Source organism: Rhinopithecus roxellana, chromosome 8 (assembly GCF_007565055.1).
Source record: "Rhinopithecus roxellana isolate Shanxi Qingling chromosome 8, ASM756505v1, whole genome shotgun sequence".
Lineage (NCBI taxonomy): Eukaryota > Metazoa > Chordata > Mammalia > Primates > Cercopithecidae > Rhinopithecus > Rhinopithecus roxellana.
The window spans coordinates 59,844,187-59,858,100 of record NC_044556.1 but is presented as its reverse complement, the minus strand read 5'-3'; the positions used below and the strand labels follow the sequence as shown (position 1 = coordinate 59,858,100).

Here is a 13,914-nt window from a genome sequence, read left to right as displayed (position 1 = left end):
AAAAAACAGGTAAAACTAATAATATACTTTATTTAATCCCACATATTCAAAACAGTATTATTTAGACATGTAATCAATATAGAAATCAATATAAAAATACAAAAAAATTACATTCTTTTTTGTACTAAGTCTTCAAAATGTGGTGTATATTTTACACATCTGTCATATCTCAATTCACATTAGCTATGTTTCAATTGCTCGATGGCCACATGTGGCTAGTGGCTAATATAACAGACAATGAAGTTCCGGACCCTTCACTAACAAACTGAGTGGTCTTGGACAAGTAATTTAAGCATTCTGAGTCTGCTCACTTCCCTTTAAAATGGAGTCATATTTTTTTAAAAAACTACATCCTAGGATTAAATATGAGATTAAATAAATTAAAAGAGAGCAGTGTCTGGTAGATACTTAGAATACTATAGCTATCAATACTGCATTATCATGTTAGGGAGTGGGTCATCAAACTAGCCACTGTTCTCTTTTACTTTGAATTTTAGTTGGTGGACTTCAGCAAAGCTTAAAATGAACATTTTCCCTGTAAATAACTTCTGTCAGTCCTGTAACCAAAAGGTTAACATATAGAGTTATACAATATTCTCAGGAATTACTGATGTCCTGATCAATTTATGAGATAAGGGTCTGGAGATTTTACACATTTAGTATCAAGGTGGAGAAATATGAGCCCAGGTTATAGTCTGGAGGTTAAAAGTTCATTACAAGATTGCCAAGAAACCAAAAACAGAACAGGCTTGGAAATATTGTCAGCCTGCCTGCCATTTACTCAGCCAATTACAGAAAAAACACTAAGCAAGGAAGCTTTTCGCGTGTCCATTCACTTAACAACGACAAGGGCACTAAAACACACTGACAAAATGCTATAGATCAAGTATTCTCATCTTCATTTTAAAGCTAAATAGAGGCCCAGAGTTGCTGACAAATTTGCCAAAGTTTGTAAGGCTGTTAGGTGGCTCTTTTCATCTCTCTGATTCTATGATACCCTCTATTCTTACTCATCAATTAAATATAATGTTGCAGTGATAGGTCTGGGACTAGCCAGGCTGCACAGAAGCATGAATGAATGAGTTGGGTGACAAACTTCCTCTCTCTATGAGTTTACTATGAAAGATCAAACACAGATGAGATTGCAGACAAGGGAACCATTTTCTCTTCTCCCTCAATACTCGAATTGATGGTTTGTTTCTAGATGGTGTTTAGACAACATAACAGGCACACACTAGTTCTTTCACTAGACAAAAAGCAAGACAACCAGATTGAGTCACAATTACTATTTTTATTAGTCCTGTTTATTAAGAGATTGGCAACTCATTTGAGGAGTCTGGTCTTGTAGGTAACAGCCAAAAAACTTGGAGGAAATAGGGTGGGATTTTTTGTTTGTGGTGCAGTGGTACCAGTGAAACTGACAGGCGAGTAGCTGATCCCAAACAACCAACCCCAAAGAGCACGTGGCTCTTGTTATATCTGGCTGGCTCAGCAACTATCCAAGTTATGGGGCTACAGGGGATACTGTCTAGACCAGTTCTTTTGGCCCTGGCGTTGGCAGAACATAGAACCAGAAAGCCAAAGCATGGTGCAAACATCTCTCTGCATTTTTTCTGGTCAGCAGTCAAGCTGGATGGAAACTAAATCTCAAACAATTACCAAATACCAATAAATAAAGGAATAAAAAGACTGCACAGGGATTTCTTCCATCCTTGATGAATATGGCCATCTTGTGCTTTAAAGCATGACTTCTGAAGTGACTATCCTTAAGAGAGAAAGCAGAGGGCAATGTGAAAGGTGGTATGACTTTTCCAGCTTGAGATAGTCTTACTGCATCACAGGTGTTTTCTAGACTTGATGATGGTACTGATAGGAAAAAGACATCCATGTATCATTGAAATAATTTATTTACCACTAGAGCACCACAAAAACAGACATACATCGTGTTAAAATACAGCATAATTGGTCATCAAAATACAAAACAGCTAATCTTATATTCCATTTTTTAACCATGCCAACGATCAAATTGTACTGCTGATTAACACAAAAATAATTGCTGCCCGCTTGCATACTAGCACTTCCCCCCTTCCTTCCCACCTCCACCCCCCTCCCATGGCAATATTTACTTATGGGAAATAAAGACCTTATAGAACCCCCAAATTAAAAAAAAAAAAAAAAAGATTCAAGAGATCTTAAAATAGAGCATTTAAAATATTATCAGTGCATTCATGAGGAAAGACAAAATAATACAAAACAAAATGTCATCCTATCTGAGAGGAAAATACCTGCAGAAATAAAAGTGATTTACACATAATTAATAGAAAAGTGGAAGACAAAAAAAATAAGCAACACACACTCAAATCCGGGATTGGGCTACATCCAACACAAGGGCTGTTTACTATTATGGCATCTCATCTCTTGCTTTTCCAGTTTTCAAACTTGCAAATCCAATTCTTTACTTTAATTAATGGTCAGGAAATTCCAAAAAAGAAGTAGACCATATCAAACAATTTCACTTTGGGGAATCCAAAGCCTCCTTATGCTGTTCTTTAGGTGAAACTGCAAATATTCCATTGCTTTACCTATTCATTTTTATTGTAAAGCTAAATAAGTGACAAGTGACAAACTGACATATTCTATAAACCCCAACATGAGGATACCTCTTCTGCAATGATGTGGCAAATTATTTATTAAAGCGAGGTAAACTTTAGCCTCAGATATAGATAAGTCTCACTCAGAGGAAAGAAAGAATTTTTTGATCATAGGAAAAATTGGCTTGTGCCTTTTCACCTTCAAAGAACATTTATAAAAACCTTAACTTCAGTGAAATACACAAAATGACTTATGCTAACCTGGACTTTTTTCCCCGTTTGAAAAGTCGACGAAAATGTGTATCTTTCCATTTCCCCCTGAATATTAAAAGCCTGACTAAAGAAAAAGAGGTTTCCTATGAAGTGTCCACTTTGTAATAACAATAGGATTTTATGAAAATATTGATTAAACCAAGGTAGAGAAACTTTTCTTAACGAAATCAAGATTCTGAATTTCAGTTAGAACCTTAAATCCTTACTAAAACTAAAACATTTTACCTCAATTTTCTATGTATCTGTAACATTCCTCCTTTTCCTAACATAAAAGTTTGTTAATGTCTGACTTGGTTAGTAATGATGCTTGGAAGATGAAGGAAGACCACTGAACTTGAATCCATCTTTTTTGTAAAATAAAAAAAAAGGACAAGTAGATCCAGGTAGCTTATGTCATAATAATGAACAAAACACAAAGCACAAGTAGGGCAAATGTTATAAAAAATGCATCTGTAGTGCAAGTCAAAATATAGGGGCTTTACTCAAAAGTACTGGCCAGCTAAAAGAAACATACATTTGTGAGTGATCATTAAAAAGAGCCCAAATTTAAGTCAATCTAAATCGTAGTTGACATTATTACAGAATATAAAAAATATGGTAAAAATTTACACATTACACATAAAGTAGTTAATGTTTTGATTTAATAGTTTGCAAAAGAGATCCGCAGATGTGTTTTCAATTATGCTGGCTTCTATATCCATCTATTTTAATAATATAGGTATGGTTACATATACCAAAACAAAGGAAAAAACCTATAGCATAGCTATACAGCAATATTTTAAGGTCTGAAGTTTGACCAGTACATGTCAAAACATTTCAACATTTCACTGGTTTACTAAACTGACAAAGAACCATTTACAATTAAAAAGAAAAAAAAAAAATCTTACAGACTTATTCTGACTGAAAGTTTCTTTTATTAACAGGCTTTTTAGTTTTTGGACCTTACAAGAAGCTTCCTTAGGCAGCTGGTACATAACATGTGTTTTCAGGGTCTTTATCTTAATGCAGACTTTCTCGGTCATATAATAACTCACTTGGGTTTTCATCCCATTAATATGACCTCTTTTTTTCTGGCTCGTTTGAGTTCAAGTTCCTTAAGCCATCCATGAGTTTCTGGCAAAGTATTTGGTCTCCACTTTATACACCTGTTTTATTTTCCAAGGGCAATGAAACGTTCATTATATAGTAACACACAATAAATAACTCACTGTTAACTCTAAGAGTAAGAATGGGAAGGGTGCCTATTGCATAGCAATACAGAAAAATCAAGTGAGGCGTGGGATAGGAACGGTACGTACAGCAACTCCACTTAATGGGATTTTCCTGTTTTTTTTTTTTCTTTTTGTTGTTGTTGTCGTTGTTCACATAATTAACACTAATAAATTCTTCCAGTGTTTATTTTTTCTTTAAAAAAAATTTGCTTCTTGTCTCTCTCACTTACAAAGTAGGTGAAATGTAGAATAAGGCCTTCAACTTTTTTTGTGTCAGATGCCAGTTTTAACAAACAGAACACAAAATTCCTAAGTGTCTGAACTAGTACCGCCTTTTCAAAACTTTTTTTAACACTGACGAACCAAGGCTCTCTTACGTTTTCTTGTTACAAGCATCATCATTGTCGTCGTCATCATCATTATCATCATCATTGTAATTTTGGTCTTGCCACTTTTCCAAGAAGTTTAGCTGCATTTGCAAGACTTTACAATCATATTAGAAAGCTGTTCAATCTTGGGTGTTTTGCCAATGTAGTAGAGAATGGTTAGAGGTTCTAAATCTTGGGACACGCAGCAAGGAGAAGCAGATGCTTCTGGATTTATGGTATTATATAAGCTCAGGACCTGAAAGGACACAGGAGAGGAGAGATATCATAGGGAAAGATGGAAAATGAACACAATTAGTTTTTAAAAAACAATTCTGCATTGTTATCAGTCACAGCACTGAGTAGGTAATTTGAATTATTTTCTGTCGTTAATTTCCTAAATTACAGTCAAACTGGTATGTGACCTTCGCAATCATCAAAGTAATTATTTTCCCACACAGAACTCGTTTTTTACACATCTTAAGCAAATGATTCTATAAGAGCCAGATTGGAAAAAACTGCTCATTCAACAGATTTTCCCAGTTTTTCCAATAAGTCTTTCCTCTGATCAGTGCTTGGCTGCACATACTTCCTAGGTCTCCACAAAACTTGATCCTTGTAGCATTTGGTCTTTATTCTACACTACTCTGTAAATGAAGTTGTTTCTTGAGTATACGTTTCAATTCCATCTAGATTAAGAGCTCACTTCAGGTCAGGAACTCTATAGACTCTGCTTTTATCTTATAGCCCCAGTAAGTCTTCTCTGGACAAAATGAGATTCATGTACTAAGTGAAGAAATGAATACATGAATAAGTAGAAGAATAAAAAGTTTTATCAAAGCTCTCATAAGAGCTTTAATCTACCCTTGGGTAGAGAAAAAGACACCTGTAAGCAACGTGAAATCTTTCTACAGACCGGGCACAGTGGCTCACACCTGTAATCCCAACACTTTGAAGAATCACTTGAGTCTAGGAGTTCAGGACTAGCTTGGACAACACACTTAGACCTTGTTTCTTTAAATAAGTAAATAAGGAAGGAAGGAAATGAAATCTTTCTATGTTAAGTGTCTCCTCAGGCCAATTTAAGGTATCCTCAATTTTCATTAAAAAAAAAAAAGTCTCTTTATTTACCATTGCTTCATAGACACAAGGATGCTAGAAATGACATAAAAGCGATCTCTAAGATCTCCTATGAGAAATAATTATTCACTTTCTTACATTTTGCTTAAAACGATCCTAATCATAATCACAATCATAATCAACCCTCCATTAACTTTCTATGTGGTAAATAGTAGTTGCTGAGTTGGAGGAGTTAACGGCAAGTCCGAAAACAGGATGAAGAGACGGTTCTATAATTAGACTTATACCTTTAACCCCATTCTGTATCAGAGGGGTGTGCGACTTTTACTAATGGAAGTATGTAGGTTCCCCACTGATGATACAGAGACATTTCCAAGGATGCCATTAATGTGTTAGTCAAACAGCAAGTGACCTTTTCCTCGAGATTCACTGCAATTTTTTCAGCCTAAGACAGAAGATCTGTTCAGCACAGCAACACTGACTACTTTATTAAGCTACCTCTGGCTTCTTGGGTAACTGTCCAAACCACATATTTGTGACCATGACAGTTATTCTTCCTCTCTCCTTGAAAAACAAGCGTGGTCTCAGCCTTCACACACTCCCTCTGTGTATCAGAGAGGAGAATTATGTTTCTACTTGGCAACAGGGCCTTGCCCACATTACAGCTACTGCTGCCGCAGCCCAGAGGAGGCAGCCTGGCCAGAGAGCTCAGACAAAGGGACAGGCATGAGCAAGCTTCCCTCACATGGCCAAGCACACGGTCGCCCCCGAGTGCCAAAGTCTACAGGGGAGTTGGGAAAACAGCTGAAGGAAGGGGAGCCATATTTGTCAATTTAAATTCCAGCATATGCAGTCATTTATAAATAAATATACTTTATGCTCCATGAACACATGATTTTTCATATGAACTAAAGAGGAATTTTTATAATACAGATTGTCTAAAATAATTGATAACCCCCAAACTCATGAATTCAGCTGAATGTAGTATGTGATCTTTCTGGCAACTGATCCATTTTCCTACCCTGCAGTGAAGGCAATTTTTCTAATGCCTCTTTAATAGGGAGATTTACAGAGGCATAAAGAGGAGAATAGAAACCCTAACGTTTAACCATATTTTAGGAATTAAACCCAGTAAGACAGGGCAAATGGAAGCCTGGTTATAAAACAAGGAGGCCTATGTGCCAAGCCTTGGTTTGTCACTAATTTTCTCTTTGGTCTTGGGTATCATCTAGACTACATGATCTAGACCTCAATTTCTTTTCTTTTTTCTTTTCTTTCTTTTTTTTTTTTTTTTTTTGAGATGGGGTCTCACTCTGTCACCCAAGCTGGAGTGCAGTGGCACGATCTCGGCTCACTGCAACCTCTGCCTCCCGGGTTCAAGCAATTCTCTGCCTAAATCTCCCAAGTAGCTGGGATTGCAGGCGCCTGCCACCATGCCTGGCTAATTTTTTTGTATTTTTAGGAGAGATGGGGTTTCACCATCTTGACCAGGCTGGTCTTGAACTCCTGACCTCGTGATCCACCTGTCTCGGCCTCCCAAAGTGCTGGGATTGCAGGCATGAGTCACTGTGCCTGGCCCCTAATTTCTTTAAGAAAATGAAAGAGTTGGATAAGATGTCCTTTCTATCTCTAAAATCCTGATGAGCCATCAGGAGGAAGCATGTGAACAAATATCATTATTACATAGAAAAACTCTTCTCTAATCTTGCTGGAAACCCATACCATCCAATCTGGGAATTACCTTCTGAATTAACTCTATCTTCACTGAAACAACTTGATAAAATACTCAGATTCTCATTTACTTTGTGTTACATTTTAAAAAAGTAGAGAAACTAATTTCAAGTCATTTTTACATATATTATCTTTTGTACTTCATATCAACTCTTGCATTTGGCATTATTATTTTAAAGATGACTTTTAATACAGACATTCCTTCTTACTGACAAGAAACTGAGGTTTAGAGATGTTAAACTACATTCTGACTGTCATACATTAGTAAATTGCTAGTGTATTTACTAATAATCAACACTCACTGGCATTAACTGAAATGCCCAGTGTTCTTTCTAATATAACAGTCCCTGATGACAGCAGATTTTTTTTTAGACGGAGACCTGGGTCCTGTCACACTTTATCTATAAATGATACTATGTGACATATTGATTCTAAAAAGGGTGTGCTTTTTTTTGGCTATTTATGCTTATAGCTGTTAAAAATATAAAACTCATGGAGGCAGACAGTAGAATGATGGTTACCAGAGGCTGGGAACAGGGTAAGAGTGAAGAGAAGTTGATTAATAGATACCAAAATACAGTTAGATAGAAGGAACAAATTCTAGTGTTTTATAGCACAGTAGGGTTACTATAGTTAATGGTAATTTATTGTATATTTTTAAATAACTAGAAGAGATGATCTGGAATGTTCCCCAAATGAGGAAATGATAAATTTTTGAGGTGATGGATATCCTAATTATCCCGATTTCATCATTACACATTGTATACATGTATCAAAATATCACATGTACCTCATTAATATATGCAAATATGTATGAATAAAGATTACTTTTGAAAAAAGAATATAAAATAAAGAAAAAATTAAACAAAACTTCCCTCCAGTTGTTTATAACTGGGCAGGTGAGACCTGTGGTCTGAAACTGATCAGTGTCACTTTCTGATTTCATCTGCAGCCTACATTCTTCCTCCTCATCTATTAGGGGAGTGCGAAAGTAATCGCGGTTTTTGCCATTGAAAGTAATGGCAAAAACCGCGATTACTTTTGCACCAAACTAATAAAAGAATTTCTCCAGTACCCATACATGTGTGATGGTAAAAGGGCACCAAGTTAATTACAACTCATTTGGAAATACTATCAGTAGGTGCACATGGTAACCCAAGAACAGAGACAACAAGTAAGCTGAACACTCACCCTGCTGTGCTGAGTGTCTGAACTCCATAAATACGGGCATGCTCCAGCACAGAAGTTGGCATTGTACCCTTTGGGTTCGTGTATCCATTTCCACCCTAGATCCCTCTTGAAATCAATGTAAAGTGGACGTAGGCAGCAATTATCCTGCACATTTCTGTTAAAAAAAAAAAAAAAAAAAAAAAGCAATGGAGATTTTAAAGCTGATTCACCACCCTCACTCTACCACCACCTCACCCCAAACCAGAAAAATGACTCATTCATTTATTCAACAAACATCTAATGAGCAAATACCATGGGCCAGGTGTTTTTTGTTTGTTTGTTTGTTTGTTTGAGACAGAGTCTCGCTCTGTCGCCCAGGCTAGACTGCAATGGCATGATCGCAGCTCATTGCAACCTCCGCCTCCCGGGTTCATGCCATTCTCCTGCCTCAGCCTCCCAAGTAGCTGGGACTACAGATGCCCGCCACCACGCCCGGCTGATTTTTCATATTTTTCGTAGAGACAGGGTTTCACTGTGTTAGTCAGGATGATCTCGATCTCCTGACCTCGTGATCCGCCCACCTCAGCCTCTCAAAGTGCTGGGATTACAGACGTGAGCCACCGTGCCCGGCCCATGGGCCAGGTTTAAATGGCTTTATTGTAATCTTAAGTGACTTTCATGATACGGTGTTGTGTGTGGTGATCTGCTGGACTACTTGCCCTTATGAGTTCTATACCCTGACTTCCTTGTCTGTGACCTGGAAAATCATACCTTTACCTTCAAGTGACCAGATATAATCAGGGAGTGGCTGGGCATGATGAAGCCCTTTCCAATCAACACTGGGCAGTTCTGCCATCCAGCCTCTATTGCCCTTTCAAATACAAAATGAAAGGAGTACAACAGCAATTTTCAAAGAACCGTCTAAGGCATTTTCCTTTGAGAATCGATCCTTTATTTCACCACATGTTCCCCAATCTAGGAATGAACCAGAGATCAAGAAACATGGAGTCTTGCTGAGGGCAACCACCGGATCTGGCAACCAAAAAGTGCCACTTTACTCCTGGCATCTGACATTTTGAGCCCTTCATCAGTGAGGACCCTTCCCTGTCCTGTACCTCTCAGAATAAGGAAAGAGCCCTCCTCTTATGGAGACCACATAAGAACATTCACATTCTCCCTCCATGCACTCATGTGGGAATGGGAAATAAATTCTTCTTGCTTCTCTCATATGCTGTTGCTAAAGGTGTGACACATGGCATTCTTCAGCTGTCTCATCTCTGTTACTATGACAGAAGTGTGACTATGAGCACTCGAACTTGGTGAGGGTGAAGGCATCATACAGATGGTGGGTTTTCCTTGATTAAGAAGTTGACATCACGCACCTCCAATAAGCTTTTATTTGTTCTGAGTGGCAGAGAGCTTTTTTTCTTCTTCAGTGCCAAAGAACTTCAGAGGAATGTTGGGGAAAAAATTCAGGGGGCTAGTTTTCTCCCTTCACATTTGGTTCACTGCTAAAGACCTGATGAATATAAGCCTCTGGGAAGAATGGTGGTATGAGATACAGGAGCTGTACTGCACTATATCTGGCCTTAGCAATGAGTTCCACTCGGGTCAATACACCGTAGAAGAAAGGGCAAAGGCAGTGTAAGAGTTAACAGATGCAATTACTTGATTTTATTTTTATTTCCTTTACCTAAAGCAATAGGCCGCATCCAAAGCACGCTTCTTCCGCCGGTTGGTCTGTTGTGACTCAAGTCTGTAGGAGGGCAATAACATTAGCAGGAGATGTGGGGTCTTCCCACTGTTTTTTTTCCTAGTGGACTTTATAGTTTTCTGATCACCACTGGTATATGTGGAGGTGCCATCAATACCTTGAAAAAATGCATTTGGGTAATAAACATTTAGCTTCACCTTCATCAAATATAATCAGCCATATTTTTTTCCTTTGTATATTGTCACAAATAGCAGTGATGACCACCAAAGCAGCATCAGCTGGCAACAGTCATTCCCCATGGAAATAGATATGGCACAACAGGACTTCGACTAACCCACGTGACAATTAACACTTCTAAATGGAGCTCTTGTCAGAAGGCAGTTCAGTGTCAAAGCCAGGGCTGTTGGTTATGAAAGTCACTACAGAAGCAGTCTTTGACCTATAGTCCAAGGGCAATCTAGGCAGTTTATTTTAGTCAATCCTCAGTTTAGGCAGTGTTCAAGTCCTCAACAACTGAACACATGGCAATAGAACATGCCTTGTCACCCGCTGGTTAACACTCTTCCTAAGACTACTAAACTCAAAAGACTTTCCTAATGAACATAAACTGAGACTTAACTGAATTGGAGTGAATTAGGTTCAAGTGAAACAGAAGTCACCCTTACCTAATGCTATTTTGGGAAGCTGTGAAGAAAGGGCTTTTTCATTTATTTTATGGCATCCTCAACACTTTCCTGATTCCATCTAAGATTTAGAAACATGAGCTCCCCAAAGCATGCTCAAGAGACTGCCAGTTTAAGCATTTAATCTCCACACTCCAGAGAATCATGACTAGGTTAGAGACTGAAATAAATCTCTAGACCTCTGGGAGTATTTTTCCATGAGCGAGCACTGCTGTAGTCTTCTAAAAGTGGATGGAGGTCCTGGGTGATGTTAGGACGGCAGGGAAATCAATTCTCTGGCCTGGCATCATGGGCAGATGCTGCATTGGCACATGGGCACAGATTTCCTCTCACCTCTCATCATCCAACAACTCATCATCTAATACATGAAGTGACTTGAACCCTTGGTATCTCCTCACTCTCCATGACTTTTGTCCAACTTACTTAAAGGTGAGCATGGGGAAAGCCAAAACCTTTTTATGTGTTTATAAACTAATATAAAATTCTAATAAGGAACCCATTTGAAATATTGGGTATGGGCTAGAAAAGGTGGAATATTCTTATACATGGAAGGTTAGTTATGGGAGCTGTAGCATGAGGAGACTCCTTTCTTCTGTGAAATATGGTTGTCAGTTCCTGACATTTGGCTTGGGGGATTATCATTGAATTTTCTTAAATACATTCTATCTTTCTCTATAATATCAGTAGAGATGGAAAGTTGATTTGCTACAATGAAGAACAAAGGTCTTAACTTACTACCAGAGGGTTAATGAGTTAATAATCAGTTATTATTGACCAAGTCATCACTGGGCATTGAGAATTATAAGCAGGGAACCTATCCCGTTCTTCCAATCCTTTTTCCCTTCACATACGTATATCCAACCATATCGCTGTCCAAATGAATGAAATTCCCCAGGCCTCACCAGTCTCATTTTCACATGCAAACTGATTTTATCCCCCATGAGATTATCAATATAGACCCTTCCCTCCCCCACCTCATATGACCAAGTTTCAGTTACCTGCAAATCTTGCTTCTAGTTCTTCGCTTTTATTTGGGATGATGTAATTATTAGATGGCACAAAAGTGCAGCAGGGACAGTGTAAGCTTATTTTAAATCCCAGGTTCCTGTCTGGAAAACATTAAGTCAAGGAGGTCATTTTTATGTGTGTCTATACCCTTAAATCTGCAATCAATTTAAAGTAACTTAGGGATACCAAACATCTTGGAAGGAAAAGAGAGAGTGGCCTGTAACCTTTATGGTGAAGCCATTCATGAACAGCATCAGTTACATCGAAGGAAAGCCATTCGCCTTCTGCTCTTGTTTTCACAACTTTGCTGTCAATGTAGCGCTGGGTTGGAGATGTTAAGTCTTTGGACTTGAGAATCTAGAGGGAAAAAGAGCAAGAGAAAAGGCTGAGTTGGCATTCTGACAGCATGACTAAACCAAAACTATTAACAGTGTTCTAATTCATTATCTAAATTTAGCTCTACTATAGTATAGCCATGTATTGTCATCTCAATAGCATGGTCACATGCATAAAAACATAACACCAGGCTATTTGCCATGAAAAATAGAGCTTCTAAATCAGCTGCATGTTATGATAAAGGTGACAGGAACCATAAAGCCAAGTGTCTTAAAGAAAGTGACAGTAATTATTTTACTTTGCTGACATAAGCTTTGCAAGGTTTCAGCCATAAATTCTATGCTATTAAGTTAATGGTTTTCTTGTTCTGCTTCCCTACTTATTTAATTTGGGGAGTTGGGGTACAGGAAGGGACAAGAGGAGAAGTCCAGTTCAGAGGACCCAGACTCACTCTCAAAGGCCCTGAATTATAAATCTCTTTCTAATAAAGAAAGAACGGTCCTAACCTTGGTTTCCGGATCCGTTGCCATTAAAATATGTGTCATGCCTCAGCTTTTGAGGTAAGTCCCTGGCTGGGATGTTTTACTCTTAATGTGACTTGTTATGATTTATAAAGATATTCCATCTCCTGTAGACTCAGAATGAATCTAAGCAGAAGTTGTTTAGTATTCTGCATAGATGAATGTCTAAAAGCAAATCAGCCTAAACACTGAGACTTTAGAAAAATGTATTTATCTCAGGCTGGGTGAGGTGGCTCACTGTAATCCCAGCACTTTAGGAGGCTGAGTTGGATGGATCAGTCGAGGTCAGGAGTTCAAGACCAGCCTGGCTAACATGATAAAACCCTGTCTCTACTAAACACAAAAATCAGCAAGGCATGGTGGTGGGTGCCTGTAATCCCAGCTACTTGGGAGGCTTAGGCAGAAGAATCACTTGAACCCAGGAGATGGAGGTTGCAGTGAGCTGAGGTGGCACCACTGTGCTCCAGCCTGGGGGACAGAGTGAGATTCCCTCTCAAAAAAAAAAAAAAAAAAAAAAAAAAAAAAAAAAAAAAAAAAAAAGCAAGAATAAAAGAAAAGAAAAAGTGGTTTTTTTTTTTTTTTGAGACAGAGTCTCGCTCTGTCGCCCAGGCTAGAGTGCAGTGGTGCGATCTTGGGTGACTGCAAGCTCCGCCTCCTGGGTTCACACCATCCTCCTGCCTCAGCCTCCAGAGTAGCTGAGACTACAGGCACCCATCCAGGCACCCATCACCACTCCTGGCTAATTTTTTGTATTTTTAGTAGAGATGGGGTTTCACCGTGTTAGATAGGATGGTCTCGATCTCCTGACCTTGTGATCTGCCCGCCTAGGCCTCCCAAAGTGCTGGGATTACAGGTGTGAGCCACAGCACCTGGCCAAAGAAAAGAAAAAGTTAAAATTTTGAGAAAGGTGTATTTATCTCAAATGAGTAAAGCGCAACTGCAGTATGTTCCTAGGTTTCGACAGGAAGTGAATATTTTAGGTGGTTTTTTTTAAATTCTATTTTGAAATGATAGTGTTTTAGGAACTAAATCATGATTCTAAGTCTACTAGAGCTATAGTAAATCCCTACTGAAACCCTGTATCGTGCCTTTCCTCAGTACTTAGGGGTTCAAGCTCTCTCATTTTTGTACTACTCTTTCTGATTTTTGTACTACTCTAACTGTTTTGTGGTCATTCCATACCAACGGGCTTGGTCTCTCCAGTAAGCTCATAAAACTTCTCAGGTCAGGG

At 38.4% G+C, this 13,914-nt stretch overlaps 1 protein-coding gene across 4 annotated transcripts in view; it reads right to left on the bottom strand.

The window, feature by feature from the left end:
* Positions 1-1,271: 1,271 nt before the first annotated feature.
* TGFB2 (transforming growth factor beta 2) overlaps positions 1,272-13,914 on the bottom strand; it is a 98,433-nt gene continuing 85,790 nt past the window's right edge. For 2 of the 4 annotated variants that reach the window (XR_004058961.1, XR_004058962.1), the window contains 5 exons: positions 12,051-12,183; positions 11,817-11,927; positions 10,115-10,177; positions 8,443-8,596; positions 1,272-4,699 (listed from right to left, as the gene is read on the bottom strand). Coding sequence is in view for 2 of the 4 variants with exons in the window: in XM_010363252.2 (XP_010361554.1) it covers positions 4,541-4,699; positions 8,443-8,596; positions 10,115-10,292; positions 11,817-11,927; positions 12,051-12,183 (735 nt within the window). In the remaining 2 variants the exon portion in view is untranslated. Of the gene's footprint in view, positions 4,700-8,442; positions 8,597-10,114; positions 10,293-11,816; positions 11,928-12,050; positions 12,184-13,914 lie in introns of all 4 variants that reach the window. The other 2 variants (XM_010363252.2, XM_010363261.2) reach the window with 2 other exon arrangements.